We start from the raw sequence: 15650 nt of genomic DNA, 5'->3' as shown, positions 1-15650 counted from the left end.
ACATGTTAAAGAGTTTTCTCAGCTGGGTGCCTTTCTTTTTGGTCCTGATATTTCTAAGTCTCAGGTGGAGATTGCTTAAGTGCACATGAAAAGGGGAAGGGATGTGGGAGGGGTGTGGCACAGCTCTTTGTTTGTATGGTCCACTCCTCCCCAAGGACAATGTAGGAAAAGACCAACTGTGGGCATAAACTTGTACCTCAAAACACCTTCTCGAAGAGGAAGCCTTCTAGGTCCCCATTCCACGTTCTGACTAACACATGATCAACTTGTTTGGCCACTATAGGGGCTGGTGGTGGGAGGCACAAATATTTTCTTAATTTTCATCACCTATAAAATGGAGATAATCCCTCTGCTACCCAGTGTCTTGTGGCTGTAGTGTAAAGCCCATGAGAACAGATGTGCAAGCTGTTTGGAGGTAACTTCATGAACTCAAGTGACGGACTGGTCCACATGAGTACAATGCTCATTTCTTTCTTTACCAAAGGTACCATAGACACCTCCTCTTAACCAGGCCTGGTGCTTGGTATTGGGAGGAGGGGTACAGTGGTTACAATCTGGGAGAAGGGAGGTCTCAGGATGGAGTTTTCAGAGGAGCTGAAAACTAGACTAGAAGTCTGGCAAAGGCGATCTGAAGCATAGTGTGTGAAAGTTCTTCTCCTCAACGTGAGGAAGGTATCAGAGAAAAGTTCCTGGAGGATGGCCTTAATGAGTATGCCAAGACAGAGAAGTAGGGGAAGGATTCTTGCTCAATCCAAAGCCCATCAATGTGAGAGTGTATGGCAGATTGGACAAGAGCTAGGATTCTGGACATCTGGGTTTGAGTATTTGTGTAAGGGGAGAGGAAGAGCTGGAAAATAGGTATGAGGCCAAAGTGTAAAAGACCATGACTGTCCAGCTAAACTGAGGCTCAGGTAGCTAAGTTTGTCCTTCCCAAGAAAGCAAGTGGTATAGTATATAGTGGCTTTGCTACCAGACTGCCTGGGCTGGGATGCCAGCCCCACCACTTAGGAGTGGGGCGACCTGGATAGGTTATTTCATCTCTCTGATTCTGTTTTCTCTCTGAAAAATGGGAATGATAGTAGTATCCATGTCACAGAGTTGTTGTGAGAATTAAATGAACATTCCATGTGAGTGCTTAACACAGAGCCTGATACATACAAAGCTTTCAATAAATGTTAGCTGTTGCTGCTGCTGTTATTATTGTTGTTGTTCTCATGATCCAATGTATAGATCTTCAGAGTTACAGAACTCTAAATATGACTTTAAAACCACTTTTTGTTATAAACACATGTGAACCTGTGATTCCTTATATACAGATTCCTTTTGATTGTGCAGAGCCAGACTGAATTTCCCAGGGAAGAGGGTCTCTTTGTTTATCTTTGTATCCTCAGTACCCAACAGAGTTTAGCATAGACTTAGTGCCAAGCATGTTTGTTGAACATGGCCAAATGAGACGTCTTCAAGTCTAAGATCAAGCTTAGTTACCAATATCCACCAGTGAAGTGTAATGTTGCCACCCTCTAACACCTCCTCTGTGTCAAGCCCTGTGTTTGGTGACACACACATATTGGTGAACTAGACGCAGTTTCTGGCCTCAGAGCAACTAGTGTGGTGGAGGAGGCATACAACCTATCAGACCAATGTCTGCAGTTTACAACTTAGGAAAGGCACTGGAGAGTATGGCTGTCAATTGAACTGAGGAATATAGGAATAGGATTAGGAAAATGTAATGATTTTGTTTAGGAACAGGATTAGGAAAATGTAATGATTTTGTTTAGAACATTCTGAGTTTGACTGTCTGAAATCCCACCTCCAGGCCTTCACACTTGCTGTTCTTTCTGCCTACAATGTTTATGTCCTCTGAATACAGACATAGTTTATACCTCATTTCCTTCAGATGTCTACTCAAATGTTACCTTAGTTTAGTGAGACCTTTCCTGGACACTTGAAATGTAAAATAGCAATCCCCATTCCTATCCCATTTACTCTACATTCCCTTAATTGACCTTTTTTTTTTTTCTTATCCATTGCATTGCCACCTCCTGTCATATTCTTTTTTATTGTTATTTATTTATTTTATTGTAATTTTCAATTGTCTATTTCTCATCATGATAATGAAGCTCCATGAGGGCTGACAGACAATGAATAAAATACATAAGTAAAATATGTAGTATGTCAGATGGCAATAAATGGTATGGAGAAAAATAGAGCAAGGAAGAGGTACAGAGAGTATTGATGGAAGGGTGTTATTTTAAACAAGGCAGTTGAGGTAGGCCTCACTAAAAAGGTGACATCAAAGGGAAGATCTGAAGGAACCGAGGGAGTAAACCGTGTGAATATTTGGAGAAAAAGCATTCCAAGCAAAAGAAACAGCAAGTACAAAGACCCTGAGGTGAGAATATGCTGGAATGATAGAGGAACAACAAGGCAGCCAGTGCAGCTGGAGCAGAATGAGTGTGGGGTAAAGTGATAGAAGAGAGGATCAGAGAGGACATGGAAAGAAGATGGTGTATGGCTCTGTGAGTCATTTTAAAGACTTTAAGTTTTGCAGGATTTTTACCTGAGGAATGTTATGATATTAGTGCAATGTCTAGGGAGCTGTAGCAGCAGTGAGACCTGGAAGGAGGCTCTTGTAGTGATCCAGGTGAGACATGATGGTGGCACAGACCAGGGTGGAGGCAGTGGAGGAGGTGAGAAGTGGTTGAATTCTGGATATATTTGGCATCTAGAAGTGGTCAGACTTGGTAATGTCACCTTAGATGAAGAGTATGAGAGGAGTAAGTAACAGGAGCCCACAAAAACTCTGAAAAGGAGGGATTAACAAGGTGAGATCAGAGCCAGGAAAGCTGGCTCTCCCAGAAGCCATGGAAAATATGTTTTTTTGTGAAAGATGGTACTACCAAGAGTGTATGTGAAAGATGCTTCCCAGAAGTCCAGCAAGATAGAAAAGATGCCATTGGATGTGGACCTGGGAAGTCATTGGTGATGTGCACAAGGCCAGTTGAAGCAGGGGTGAGGGTGTACACCAGACTGCAGTAGAGTGTCAAGAGAATGGTCTATGAGGAAAGAGAGAATGTCTGCAGGCTCCTTGTTCCAGAAGTTTGACTGCAAAGAGACAGTAGCTGGAGGGGGCCCTGGGGTTCAGGTTTGTTTTTATAAGATGGAAGGATGTAAGCTTGTTTATATTTTGAGGAGAAATATCGATCAAGTCGAAGATTCCAGAGACAGGGTTATTGATGGATTGGAGGCCCTGAATAGCGGTGGAGGATGGGATCCAGAACCCCTAGTGATAAATTAGCTTTGGCTGAGAAGAGGGACTGAGATAAGAGGGAATGATAGGTGGATGCAATGGAGTTTATTGTTATAGAAAGTTAAAGGTGTCACGCCTAAAGACTTCTACCTGCTCTGGAACGTGGGAAGCAAAGTTCCCAAAGTGAGAGGAAAAGTAGTAGTGGTGGAGGTACAAGGAAGCTTGCTAATATTGGATAGGATTTGAAATAGTTACTGCACAGAATGGGCAATTTCATAAATGCCTAACTGTAATGTCACCCAGGAATGTATGGTGATTCCATTCAGTTACATGAGATCCTGCTTCCTAGCTATGCAACCTTGAGCAAGTTACTTAACTGCTGGCCTCAATTGCCTCATCTATAAATGTATGTATGAATAAAAGAAGGATATTGAATTAAATGAGTTAGTCCATGCTCAGTGATTACTGAGCACAATGTCGGCACATAGGAAATGTTCAATGCATATTAACTCTTTAGATTTCTATGATGATTAGTTATTTCAATTTATTCTGTGGCATTCATTACCCCAGGTTTAGGAGAGGATGATGGTTTCATCCAAAGTCATTGTGTTACTGGATGAGAGATTGAAGTGATCTAATGAATACAGGGTCAAAGATGGACAGGGAAGGAAGTGAAGACAAAGTAGTGGGGAGGGGAGTGGCAAATGGAAAAAAAGTAGAGGATCACACGGTGCCTGAAACACAGAGTCTGGCACAGAGTAGGCCTCAAGAAGTGTTTGTTGAGTGAAAGAATGGAGGATTCTGTAGGGTCAAACTATAGGGTTCCAGGAATGTCACTTCTAGAAAAGTAGGCAGTATGGTTGAGAAGGGAGACCTGCATTTCCAGATGAGACCAAGGGTAGGTGTTAAAACAGAGGGTAGATGGTATTATGAGAGTTAAGGAGGTGAAAGAACTGCAAGTGAAGGTATTGGAGGAGTCACTGGACTGGACCCTGCCATTAGTCCAGCCTCTGCTTTTCTACGTGGAGGAGGTAGCCTATGATGGGAGGAGACTGGCAAACTAGGAACTAGCAAGTAGACTAATGTCTGGAAGCTAATATTTTCTGTGACTGTAGGTGGATAGAGGTCAGAAGGTACTATGATGAAGTAGATGGTCATTTATCTTGCATCTTGGTCAGAAAGATGGCTTGAACATGGAAGAATAAGGTTCCTTTGGGTTAAGGAAACAATGAAGCTCCTGTAGAGTTTTGAAATAACCAGGAAAAAAGTAGGGAAAAGGAGAAGAGCACTCTCATATGCCCAGCTCCTCACTCTGGACTTATTGGGGTGCTCTTTAGCCTATCCCCAGTATCTGGGGCTGCCACCTTCCCCTGACTTGCCATATCATTGATTATCGTCAGCTCTATCGTGGGGGCCAGGGCTGAGGCATCTGACAGCTAATGGGCTGCTACCCCACTCAGCAAGAGAGAAGCCTGCACACACTGTCCAGGCCTGTGAAAAGAAGTCAAGGTTTGCCCCTCTCCCTTCTCCAGTGCTCCCACTCACACATGAGGCAGAACATGGCATTCTGAACAACACGGAGTCCTGTGTGTTCTAGTCCTGGCTCTACCTTTCTTTCTCTGGGCCTTAGTTTCCACATCTATATAAAACCTGTTCTGCCTTCCTCACTAAGTTTTTTCTAGAAGCAGATGAAATGATGGGTGCACAAAAAGTTTGTAAGCAGTCAAATGCTCTGTGCCTGCAAGAGAGTGGTTAAATTAATGTTGCCAAAATAAACCCATGTGTATATAGTCAATTAATTTATGACAAAGGAGCCAAGATACACAATGGACACTCTCTTCAATAAATGGTGTTGGGAAAACTGGACAGCCACATGCAAAAGAATGAAACTGGATCACTATCATATGTGCACACAAAAATTAACCCAAAATGGATTAAAGACTTGAATGTAAGAGCTGAAACCATAAAATTCTTAGAAGAAAACATAGGCAATAAGCTCCTTCACATTGGTCTTGGTGATGATATTTTGAATTTGACACCAAAAGCAAAGGCAACAAAAGCAAAAATAAACAAATGAGACAACATCAAACTAAAAAGCTTGTGCACAGCAAAGGAAACCTACAAAATGGGATAAAATATTTGCAAATCATATATCTGATAAAGAGGTTAATATTCAAAATATATAAAGAACTTATACAACTCAATAGCAAAAAAAAAATCTGATTAAAATGTGGGCAGAGGATCTGAATAGACAGTTTTTCAAAGAAGACAAATAGATGGCCAACAGGTACATGAAAAGGTGCTCAACATCACTAATCATCAGGGAAATGTAAGTCAAAACCATGATGAGATATCACCTCACATCTGTTTAAACAGCTATTATCAAAAAATACAAGAAATAACAAGTGTTGGTGAGGATGTGAAGAAAAGAGAACCCTTGTGCACTATTAGTGGGAATGTAAATTGATGTGGCCACTATGGAAAACAGTATGGAGGTTCTTCAAAAAATTAAAAATAGAACTACCATATGACCCAGCAATTCCACTTCTGGGATAAAAAGGAAAACACTAACTCGAAGAAAATGAAAACATAACTCAAAAAGGTATATGCAACTTTATGTTTATTGCAGCATTATTTATAATGACCAAGATATGGAAGCAACCTAAGTGTCTATCCATGGATAAATGGACAAAGAAAATGTAGTGTATGTATACAATGAAATATTATTCAGCAATAAAAAATGAAATCTTACCATTTTCAACAACATGGATGGACCTTAAGGGTATTATGCTGAGTGAAATAAGTCAAACAGAGAAAGACAAATAATGCATAATCTCACTTACATGTACAATCTAAAATTTTTAAGAAATGACCTTATAGGTACGGAGAACAGATTGGTGGTTGCCAGAGGTGGGGTTGGAGGTGGGTGAAATGGGTGAAGGGGGGTCAAAAGGTACAAACTTATAGTTATAAAATAAATAAGTCATGAAGATGTAATTTACAGCATGGCAACTATAGTTAATAATAATGTATTGCATATATGAAAGTTGCTAAGAGTATAGATCTTAAAAGCTCTCATCATAAAAAAAAATTAAATATGTTTGGTGACAAATGTTAACCTGACTTATCATGATGATCACTTAACAATATATGTCAAATCAAATCAAAATATCAAATCATTATGCTGTATACCTGAAACTAATATAATGTCATATGTCAATTATATTTTAGTAAAAAAATGTAACACTGACAGATTTGCCCTGGGAAATTAGAAACATGTTCTTTGTACATTCAGCAAGTTGTTCCTATAACTGTGCATACCCTATTCTAAGAACTGAAATCTTCAAGTCCAAAACACCAGGGTAGTCAGGGCCCACTCCAGTCTAGTCCCAAGCCTAGTTATTCTTAAAATACATTGGACTCTAACCAAACTTTACTGGTTATCCAAATTGCCCTGCTTTTTTTCACTTATATGTTTTTGCTCACTGAATTCCCTCCACTAATATATATATTTTTTCTTTCCTCTGGCCTGATTAAAACCTTTTCCACCATTTAAGAACAAGATCAAATAACACCGCTTATATTAGACTTTCCCTCAAGGTAGCAGCTGAAGAGGATCTCTCTGGCTTCTGAAGCTCAATAGGCCCTTTCAAACTTTGGACCTAGTCTTTGAGGGCCACCTTTCTGAATAAAGGAAAATAGTTTTCCCACTGCAAGAGAGAATGCCAACTGATCAGTGGCATGTAAAGAGCAGAGCCAGCCCCAGGCTCATGGCAATGCCAGGAAGTAAGAGAGGGAGGAAGGGAAATAAGGAAGGAGGGAAGAAGGAAGACAAGAAAGGGAGGTCAGGATGAGACAGGGAGAGAGGGAGACAAGGAGGGAGGGAAGGGGCCTGGTTCACCTGAAAAAGTTAAGATTTGGCTTTCTTGGAAACTGGCTGCTATAGTGGGTAGTGGGAGTGGGGAGACTAGGTTATCCTCTGGGACCAATGTCAAGAAGAGACTAAAGGACAAGGGAGAGATTTCACTCAAGGAACAATAACATTACCTCTGCCTTCTCACATTTCCTAAGGAAGTTTGTCTCTGAAGATTCATCATCAGAATTTGACATGATCCATTCCAACCCCTGGTCTATTGTCTAAGGCACTAGGCCATGAAATTGTCTCTGTTCATCAGCAGCACAGGCAACTGGAAATATAACAGCCAAAAACATAGGCACTTAACTTTGTTAGAGTCTCAGTCCACTTATCTGGGAAATGGGGCTAAGAGTTTTAACCCTTCCTCTCTGCCTAGAATTTGGTATAATACTACATCCTCCTCAAGCGCAAGTACTTTAAAATTACCAGAATATCCACATGCTTTCATAGGTTAACCAGGGAATCTGTGTCCCAAATGCCGCAGGGATGCCACCCTTGCCAGGCCCCATTTGAAAGGCATACTTTCTCAGGGGCCTACAGTAGATGGAGTTGCTGAGGATGACTCCTAATTCCCAAGGGCCCAAAGAGGATGAGGGCAGAGCCATGGGAACTTACCCCTAAGAAGAGAGCTAGGTCTGTCTGCCCTGAAGCCCTCTGTCTATGCTTACATCCCAGTCCTTCAGTTCTCTTGCTCCTTGGAGATAAACAGTTGCTCTGCTCTCCGAAATGCAGAAAAATGAGTCTGGAAGCTGAGTGGAGTAGGGTCATGGAAATAGATATCCAGTTTTCTTGCATTTTTCCTAAAGTCTCTGAGGCACTAGAAGCTAGGGAGAGTGGGAGAGGCGAGAGTTGGGAGACGCAAGTCAGTTCAAGACGCTATTCCCTGCCTCCCTTTCCCCATGATAAGAGGTCATGATGTAGGAGGGCTGTCAAGACAGCTCCCAGGAAGAGTCCTAAATAAAGTGCTTCCCAGGTACAGATTATCTTGGCTCTTCTCCTCCATCCCTTCATCATGTGTCATTGCTTTTCCACATCCCCACCCAGGTGCTGTGCAGGAGAAATGCAAAAAGGTACTGTGAAAGGATAAAGATTTAGTAAAATGAGGGGGCCTGGATCTGAATTTGGATGATTATCTGTGCTGTTCCTGTTTTCCTCCTTCCCCTGCTCTTCTCCACATCATAAGGGACTGACCACTGCAGGCTGCATTTCCCTCATCAATCATCATTTGACTGGGTTTAACCAATGGAAGGAACTGATGGAAGGGTAGGAAAAATGGAGAAGAATGTGTATTTAGCCTCTGCCTTTTGTGCTTCTGGTGCTATCTTTGCTATGTATATTCTGTGAATCTCACTGTCAATATACTTCTAATTCTGCTGTTTGATTCCAGCTTCTGACTCAGTCACCATCTCCTCCCACTGTTTCTCCATTCCTCAAGTTCCCTTATTCTGTCTTATATTGCAAGGGGACTACTCTCTGTAGGCTGTGTTTCCCAGGCTCTCGTATTAGTTGACTTTTAGTTTCCCCTAATGAGAGACATTTGAGGCAGATTGAACGGCAAGAATGAAGGAAAGGAGAGGGTATTTTTTCTTTCCTGTGGTTTGGGCAGTGTCTCTCTTCTATGGTTCTAGTACCCTGGACAAGCCTGTGATTCCACTTTCCATCAGGTGACTTATGTCTCTGGATTCTAGACATACTTCCTTAACCCTTCAGCCTAGGTGTGGTCTTGGCCTCTTGATGCCACTAATCAATTACTTTCCTATCCTGCTTGGATTCTATGGCTATCATCTATGTAACCAATTTCTTTTATGCATTAAATTCTGTAATACTTGGTAGTTTGTTTTCTCAGTTTGATCTTGATTATAAACTGGACTAGTGGTAATGCAGCCTATGATTCAAGGTGAATGAGTTGGAGGCTTCTCGATCACTTGACTCAATAAGGGATTTGATGACAGCCCCTGAAAACGTGCCTTGCAGCAGCCTGAGAAATAGAGGGTGGTACAGGGCTGAGCAAGTCGATGCTACCCTTCCACTCACTTGAATTTTTCAGGACCTTGCTTTTAAAACAACACAGTTTCAAATTCTCTTGAGGATTTTGGTGGAGAGGTATTGGCCATTGGGTTAGTTTTCTCTTTTTCTCTTCGGTGGTCAGGAACCCCTATCTTATCAAATGCTAGACTATTACCCATGGCCAATCAGACCCTTCCCCCTAGTAACTCCTCTATACACACACACCAGACACAGCAGCCACCAGGATTTATTTTGCTGATGATTTTATTGTGGAGGATAATACAGGAGAGCAGCTCCAAATGAGTGGGTAGAGCTATAGTGCCCTCCAAGCTACCTGGGTCCCCAGGAAGTTTTTGAAGGCATTGTGGGTTTCAACTGAAAGATTACAGTTGGTGTTTGAGGTAGCTAATCAACACAGGGGGAATATCCAGCTGGTCAATGGCTTGTGGTTGGCTGGCCTGGTGCAGGGCTCTGCGGATAACTAAACGGGCCTGTGATAGTAGTGACCGTGGAGTGGCTATAGCAAGAGAAACAGGTCATGAGAAGAAATTCTCAGGGTAATTCTCCCACCCAAGGCTGCATCCACTCTGCCCTGGCTACTGCAGCCCTAAATGCTCTCTCCCTTCTAAAACGTGTCCCCTACTGTCCCCTCAATGCATGGTACCAAAGGGGACCCACTGAGGTCTAGGGAGGGCATGTTCAAAGCCACAAAGCAGTCATGGCAGAGCCAGAATAAGATATTGGGCTAGTGCTATCCCTCCCACCTCATCTTAGTGATTCCATTCCTAACCTCTTCTCCACTGGTGCCCAAGAGAGAGAGAAAGATGGTGTTTTCTCCAATTCATCCCAGAAAGATTGGCTTAGGGATTGATTTGGGGCCCTGGGACTTCCACAGAAGGAAGCCTGTAGAATTGGCCTGCTTGACACTCACCTCGGGCTTGTAGCAGCAATGCGGTGCCTTTATCATCTTGTGAGTTCAGGTCCAGGGGAAGAGATGGAAGGTAGATGTTAGCACCAAAATCAATTAACAGCTGGATGTACTCTGGATCACAATGATGGTGGAGACAGATTTCAAGGAGGGTGCGGGGACGTGGGACACGAGCTAATAGGCGTTGGTCAGTGCAGTTGTAGTTGGGGTCTGCCCCATGGATCAAAAGCAGGCGGAAACAATCAAGGTGCCCATAGACTGCAGCCAAATAAAGGGGGCCAGAACATGAAGCTATGTTTGATGCCCAGACGGGTAGTTTAGCCTTGACATTTGCATCTGCACCATGACCTAGGAGCTCCTGCAAAATGGCAACAGCACCATCACGTGCAGCTGTGAGCACAGGAGAGCAATTGTTGTAGATGCTACCACCAGGACATGCACCAGCTTCCAAAAGCACACGCACACAATCAAGATGGCCATGGCTGACGGCAGTAAAAAGTGGTGTCTGTGCTTTGACATCTAAGCTATCGACGTCAGCACCATGTGCCAAGAGGACCTGCAAACAACTAAGGTGGCCATAAGAAGCAGCCAAGCGCAAGGGTGTCCCAGGAACGCCCCAGCCACTCCTGCTGTTGATAAAGCGTTTGTAACGTTCCTGGCACAAAAGCTGGTCCAAAGCATACGAGTCATTGTTGTATACTGCTTGATTGAGAGCCTGTTTCTCCCCTGTGTCGGTGTCCTCCTCCTCTTTGTCGGGCTGCAGGAGGGAGAAGATCTTAGTGATGTCCATGAGGTTCATGTTGGCTGATTGGAGCAGAACTATTCTCATTATGAGGAGGAGGATCTTCCAGATCTGTGGGTGACAAACACAGAAAAGAGACTGAGGGCCACTATTAAAAGCCTGGATGCCAGCCTTTGCTCCCCAGCCTTCACCATCAGGCTCTTCACTCATGGGTCCTCTCCTTATAACTTCTACTACTTCTTACTTCAGGCCCCAGAGATGGTTGCCAAAACAGATTAACGGCTTCGCTTTTGTTGTTCTGCCTGCCCTTCAAACTCCTGCTTCTGGGAAGTCCTCCCTAATCTCTTCCTCCCCCTGCTCAGGGATTCCAAAGGATGACAACAAGACTTTGGCTATGAACTTTCACACCACATTTCCACTTATCTGTGCTTCATTAGTGTGTAAACTCCAGGATGAAGACTCCTTTATTCATCTTGTATTCCACCACTCCCAGTAGGGGCTAAATCATGGCTGGGGATTTGGTAGATGCATCTTCCTTAGTTCGCAATGTGTGAACAAATGAGGTAGCTCTGGTTCAGCACTTGTTAGGCCAACGGAATGGTGCTTTGTGATGTTGAACTTTCATTCCTGAGCATTCTGACATCAATTCCACCTCCCAGCCTTTTAGATGAAGTTAACCTCTTTACAGCCCTTCATATGTGACCTCCCTCAGATTTATGTCCCATGTTTCAGACAACAGAATTGATTACGAAATGGATGTTGAATGGCATTTATTGATCAAATAAAGAGGTGGCATTACAAAGAACATACTTCAAGTAAAATGAATTCAAAGAGAAGAAATAGTTTAGGTTTCTAGGACAAGTCCTCCTCTCTGGCAACAACTAGTTTCTGCCCCAGGAACACTTTAGTCCAGGAGTTTCTTTGATTGCCAGCACTTCCTTGGAACCTATAGCTTCCCCATCCCTCTGGATTAAGCCTTTTCTCATCCTCTCTGCCCCACCCAGCCTGGAGTTTTACCTCCAATCTCACTTATTACTCCCCATTATCCCCAGACCCTATGAAATCACCCGTGGCCTAAAGACTAATTCAACCTAATCCTTTGACCTTAATAGTCCTGTTTCTAGTGTGCCAAAGTCAAAGTTACTCACAGAAGTTTGTAATGTCATCAAAGTAAGCTGGTAGGTTGTTCAAAGCTCAATCTCCCTACCCTCCCATACCCTGCAGCCATGGTCTCAGGGCCACACACCTCCTTTTATTCACTATTCACCTCCACCCCTCTTTGTTAGCCTGGGACCTCAGGTATACACCTCATAGAAAAAATTGTGACGTGGGTGGGTGGGATCTCCCTCAGAATTAGACCCCTTCCCACCTACAAGCATCAACTCCGTATATGGTTTTACTATTTATTCATTTTGGAGTGCAATTGTAAGAAGAGGATTTTAGGAATTAGGCAGACCAAGGTGGCAACTTTAGCACTTCCAGTTCCTAGCCGAGTAACCTTGGGCAAGACTCTTCCCTTCTTTGGGACTCAGTTTCTTTATCTATAAGACAGAAATGATAGTCTCTGTATCATAGATATGTTAAGAGGAAGAGAGCTACTGTATATTAGATCTTTAAAGTTAAGCTTCCTCTTTCTACACCTTCAACCTCCTCATTGGCTCCTCCCCCTCAATCATCTTTGGAAACAAACAAAACACTTCTATGATCTTTTGTCTCACTCTAGCTACCTTTCTCTTCATCTCTCACTTCTTCATTAAACATATCTAAAGAGTCATCTACTGTCTACTTTCCCATAACTCATTCAGTTCTCTACCATCTTCAGTCTGACTCCACCTGCCATCAATCACACAGATAGTTCTTTAAAAAGTCATTCTTGTGGTTAAATCTACTGGCTGCTTCTCAGATCTTTCCTTCTCAGACTTTTCTGGGATAACTGGCTGCACTGACCACTTCCTTCTATATAGCTCTCCTTTGGCTTCCTGGCCAGCACACTCTCCTATTTTTTCTTTCCTGAAATAGTTATGTTCCCCTTGTTCTCTCCTTGATCCTCTTCTCTCCCGTCCCAGAGCTGTAGCTCTCACCTTTACATGATTTCAACCCTATCACTACAAGACCCCCAGTTGTCTCTTAGCAAAATGTATGTATTCACTGAGTTCCTTCAGGCACTTCAAAGTCAATAGTATCATAACACTACCATCACAGAACTTGACCCATATCTTAGTTCTTCACCATCTACCTAGTCAACCAATCCAAAAACTCAAGACTCATTTTAGTCCTCTGATCTCTTTGTCCACTCTCATCCAATGGATCATCAAGTCCTGTGGATTTTACTTCCTAGAGATAACTGTAGGCCATCCCCTCAGGCCCATACCCCATTGCCAGTGCTTTATCTGGGCTCCCATCAACTTTGGCTCAACTGTTATAGTAATCATCTAGCTAGTTTCCCTTCTCAATATTTTCTCCACATCGTGGTTAAGGCGATCATTTAAAAACACAAATCTTGTCTGTATCAATCCCATTTTAAATCCCTTAATGGTTTTTCTTTCTTTCAGAGTATGCCCTAGATGCCTTATCCTAACTCAGAGGTCCTTCATGAGTAAATATTCACCAACATCTTCAGCCTTACTTCATATTAATCCTCTACTTATACTCCAATATCCAGCAATGAGAAAAGAAAAATGATGACTCCCCATATATATCATGCTTTCTTCTGTCACATGCAGTTTCTTCTGATAGATTAGTTCTTCCAGAGTCTGTGCTTTTATAGCACTATAGAAGTCATCACACTATTGTAACTCCTTCTATATGGATCTCTTTTGCTCCCATTGCAGATTGAGAGGCTATATAATGTAGTGGTAAAACATGGTATGACATTCTGCTTCAATCCCAGATCCCCTATTTAGTTGTAGTGGATAAAAAGTGATAGGGTTGAAATCATGTAGTTGTGTGACCTAGGGCAGATCATTTAATCTCTCCTGCCTATTTCTTCATTTGTATAGAGAAGATTATAGTAGTACCTACTTCAGAGGGTTATTGTTAGGATTTAGTGAGTTAATACATATTAACTTTTTAGAATAGCGCCTGAATGCAGTATTCTGTAACCATTTTTACTGTGGTGGTTGCTATCATTTAGGTCTTCTATGACTATTACTCTCTACTTAAAGTCCTATAAGCTCAAAGCTGAAATGTACCTAGTAAATCATTTAATTTAATTTCCTCAATTTAGAGATGGGAAAACCAAGGCCCAAAGGAAAGCAGGAAATTTTTCCTAAGGTCATATGACCAATATTGTCAGTTGCTTCATTAGGAAGAACCAAGAACACACCTATAACCTTGTAATTTTCAAAGTTATTTCACCATAGTGGAAGAGGTGATACTGTATTACCCCCATTTTGTAGATGGAGAAAACTGAGGCCTGAGAAGGTATGGGATTTGTGAGATGCCTTACATCAAGGCAATAACAGCCAGAAATAGAATATGAGTTTCCCTACTACCCATCTTGTTTTTCTATTGAAACCTTAAAAATGAACACATGACCCTCTCCCTTGCCTCAAGCAGAGTTACATTGCAGCTCTCAGATTCTTCAACTTTGAGGGCCATGCTGAATTCCAGAGACTTTGGTCATGGAAGGTTCTTTTTACAAATCATTTCTTCTGACAACCAGCAAGATTTCCCTTCTTATTGTTTTATTTTGGGGAGTTGTGTCCAGGAAGATAAAGAAGGCAGGGAGTGTGGAGGAAAATGCTGAAGCTCTCGCCATAAGTCTTACCATAAGCCCACAAGGCCAATCTAAAAGTCTTACTATAAGCCCACAAGGCCAATCTAAATGAGCCTCCAGAGGGAAATCAACCCATGGCCCCCAGCTAGCTTGGGCACTTAAGGGGTTTGTTCCTTATTGTTAGGAAAAGAAAATCTAACTACTCTGTTTGTCTAACTTCATCTTGTTATGGCTTATTAATCAAAGAGTTATTATGTGACTATTCTGTGCAAGGATTCCTTCCTGATCCCCAAAGTACAGGGTTTTTAAACCTTTTTTTGTGTGTGACATTGGCCCCTGTGACAATTCGGTTAAATATCTGGTCTCTTCTCAGAATGCTTTTTAACACATAAAATAATACATAGAATTAAAGGAAATAAATTACATTGAAATACAGCTATCAAAATATTTTTAAAACTGCATGAGATAGTAATAAATGTTTGTTATTAACACATTAATGACAAGATCTACCAATATTTTTTTTATGTGATGATGAGCATAAATAATAATTCCAGATCCTCTGCCAGGACTGTAATATGATATGAAATGTCTGTCATTTCTTCTGATCACCAAGTTACAAGAAATAGTAACACTACTGCCATTTGCTGCCTACATTCATCCTTGAAGGAAATGATAAATTTCTAGTTAGAGATTAGGGGGATAAAAGGTAATTATTTGCACCATCTGTGTTTTTGGACCCTTCGAATTCTATCTAAGGCCCTCTTGAGGGTCTATGAATCCAGGTTAAGATCTCCTATGGGAGAGTGGCTGGTTTCCGTGGGCACTAGAACAGTCCTCCAGGCCTTAGTAAACTATTTTTAAGCCTCACCTTCCTCCCCCACCCTGAGGAGCTCTGTCTGCCTTCTTCCTTTGAGCCTATCCTGCTGCACCCCAACACACAGATTCACGAATACCACACAAGGGCACAAAGACAACGTTCACACTCTCTGTATTGTACAAGGGCAATTTCCTTCAAGAAGTAGGTCTGTTTGGACCCCATAGCCTTGGCAGACACACCCTCTTGGGACAGACACAGCAGGAAGCCATCAC

At 42.2% G+C, this 15650-nt stretch overlaps 1 protein-coding gene across 1 annotated transcript; it reads right to left on the bottom strand.

Moving 5' to 3' along the window:
* Nucleotides 1-9420: 9420 nt before the first annotated feature.
* ASB12 (ankyrin repeat and SOCS box containing 12) lies at nt 9421-10948 on the bottom strand. The gene is made up of 2 exons (XM_006917826.2): nt 10105-10948; nt 9421-9690 (listed from the first exon to the last, which is right to left on the bottom strand). The coding sequence occupies exons 1-2, from the start codon at nt 10928-10930 to the stop codon at nt 9557-9559; spliced, it is 960 nt and encodes a 319-aa protein (XP_006917888.1). The 5' UTR covers nt 10931-10948; the 3' UTR covers nt 9421-9556.
* Nucleotides 10949-15650: the final 4702 nt, after the last annotated feature.

This window comes from Pteropus alecto, unplaced genomic scaffold, assembly GCF_000325575.1.
Source record: "Pteropus alecto unplaced genomic scaffold, ASM32557v1 scaffold147, whole genome shotgun sequence".
Classification (NCBI taxonomy): Eukaryota; Metazoa; Chordata; class Mammalia; order Chiroptera; family Pteropodidae; genus Pteropus; species Pteropus alecto.
This window is presented reverse-complemented; position numbering and strand designations above follow the sequence as displayed.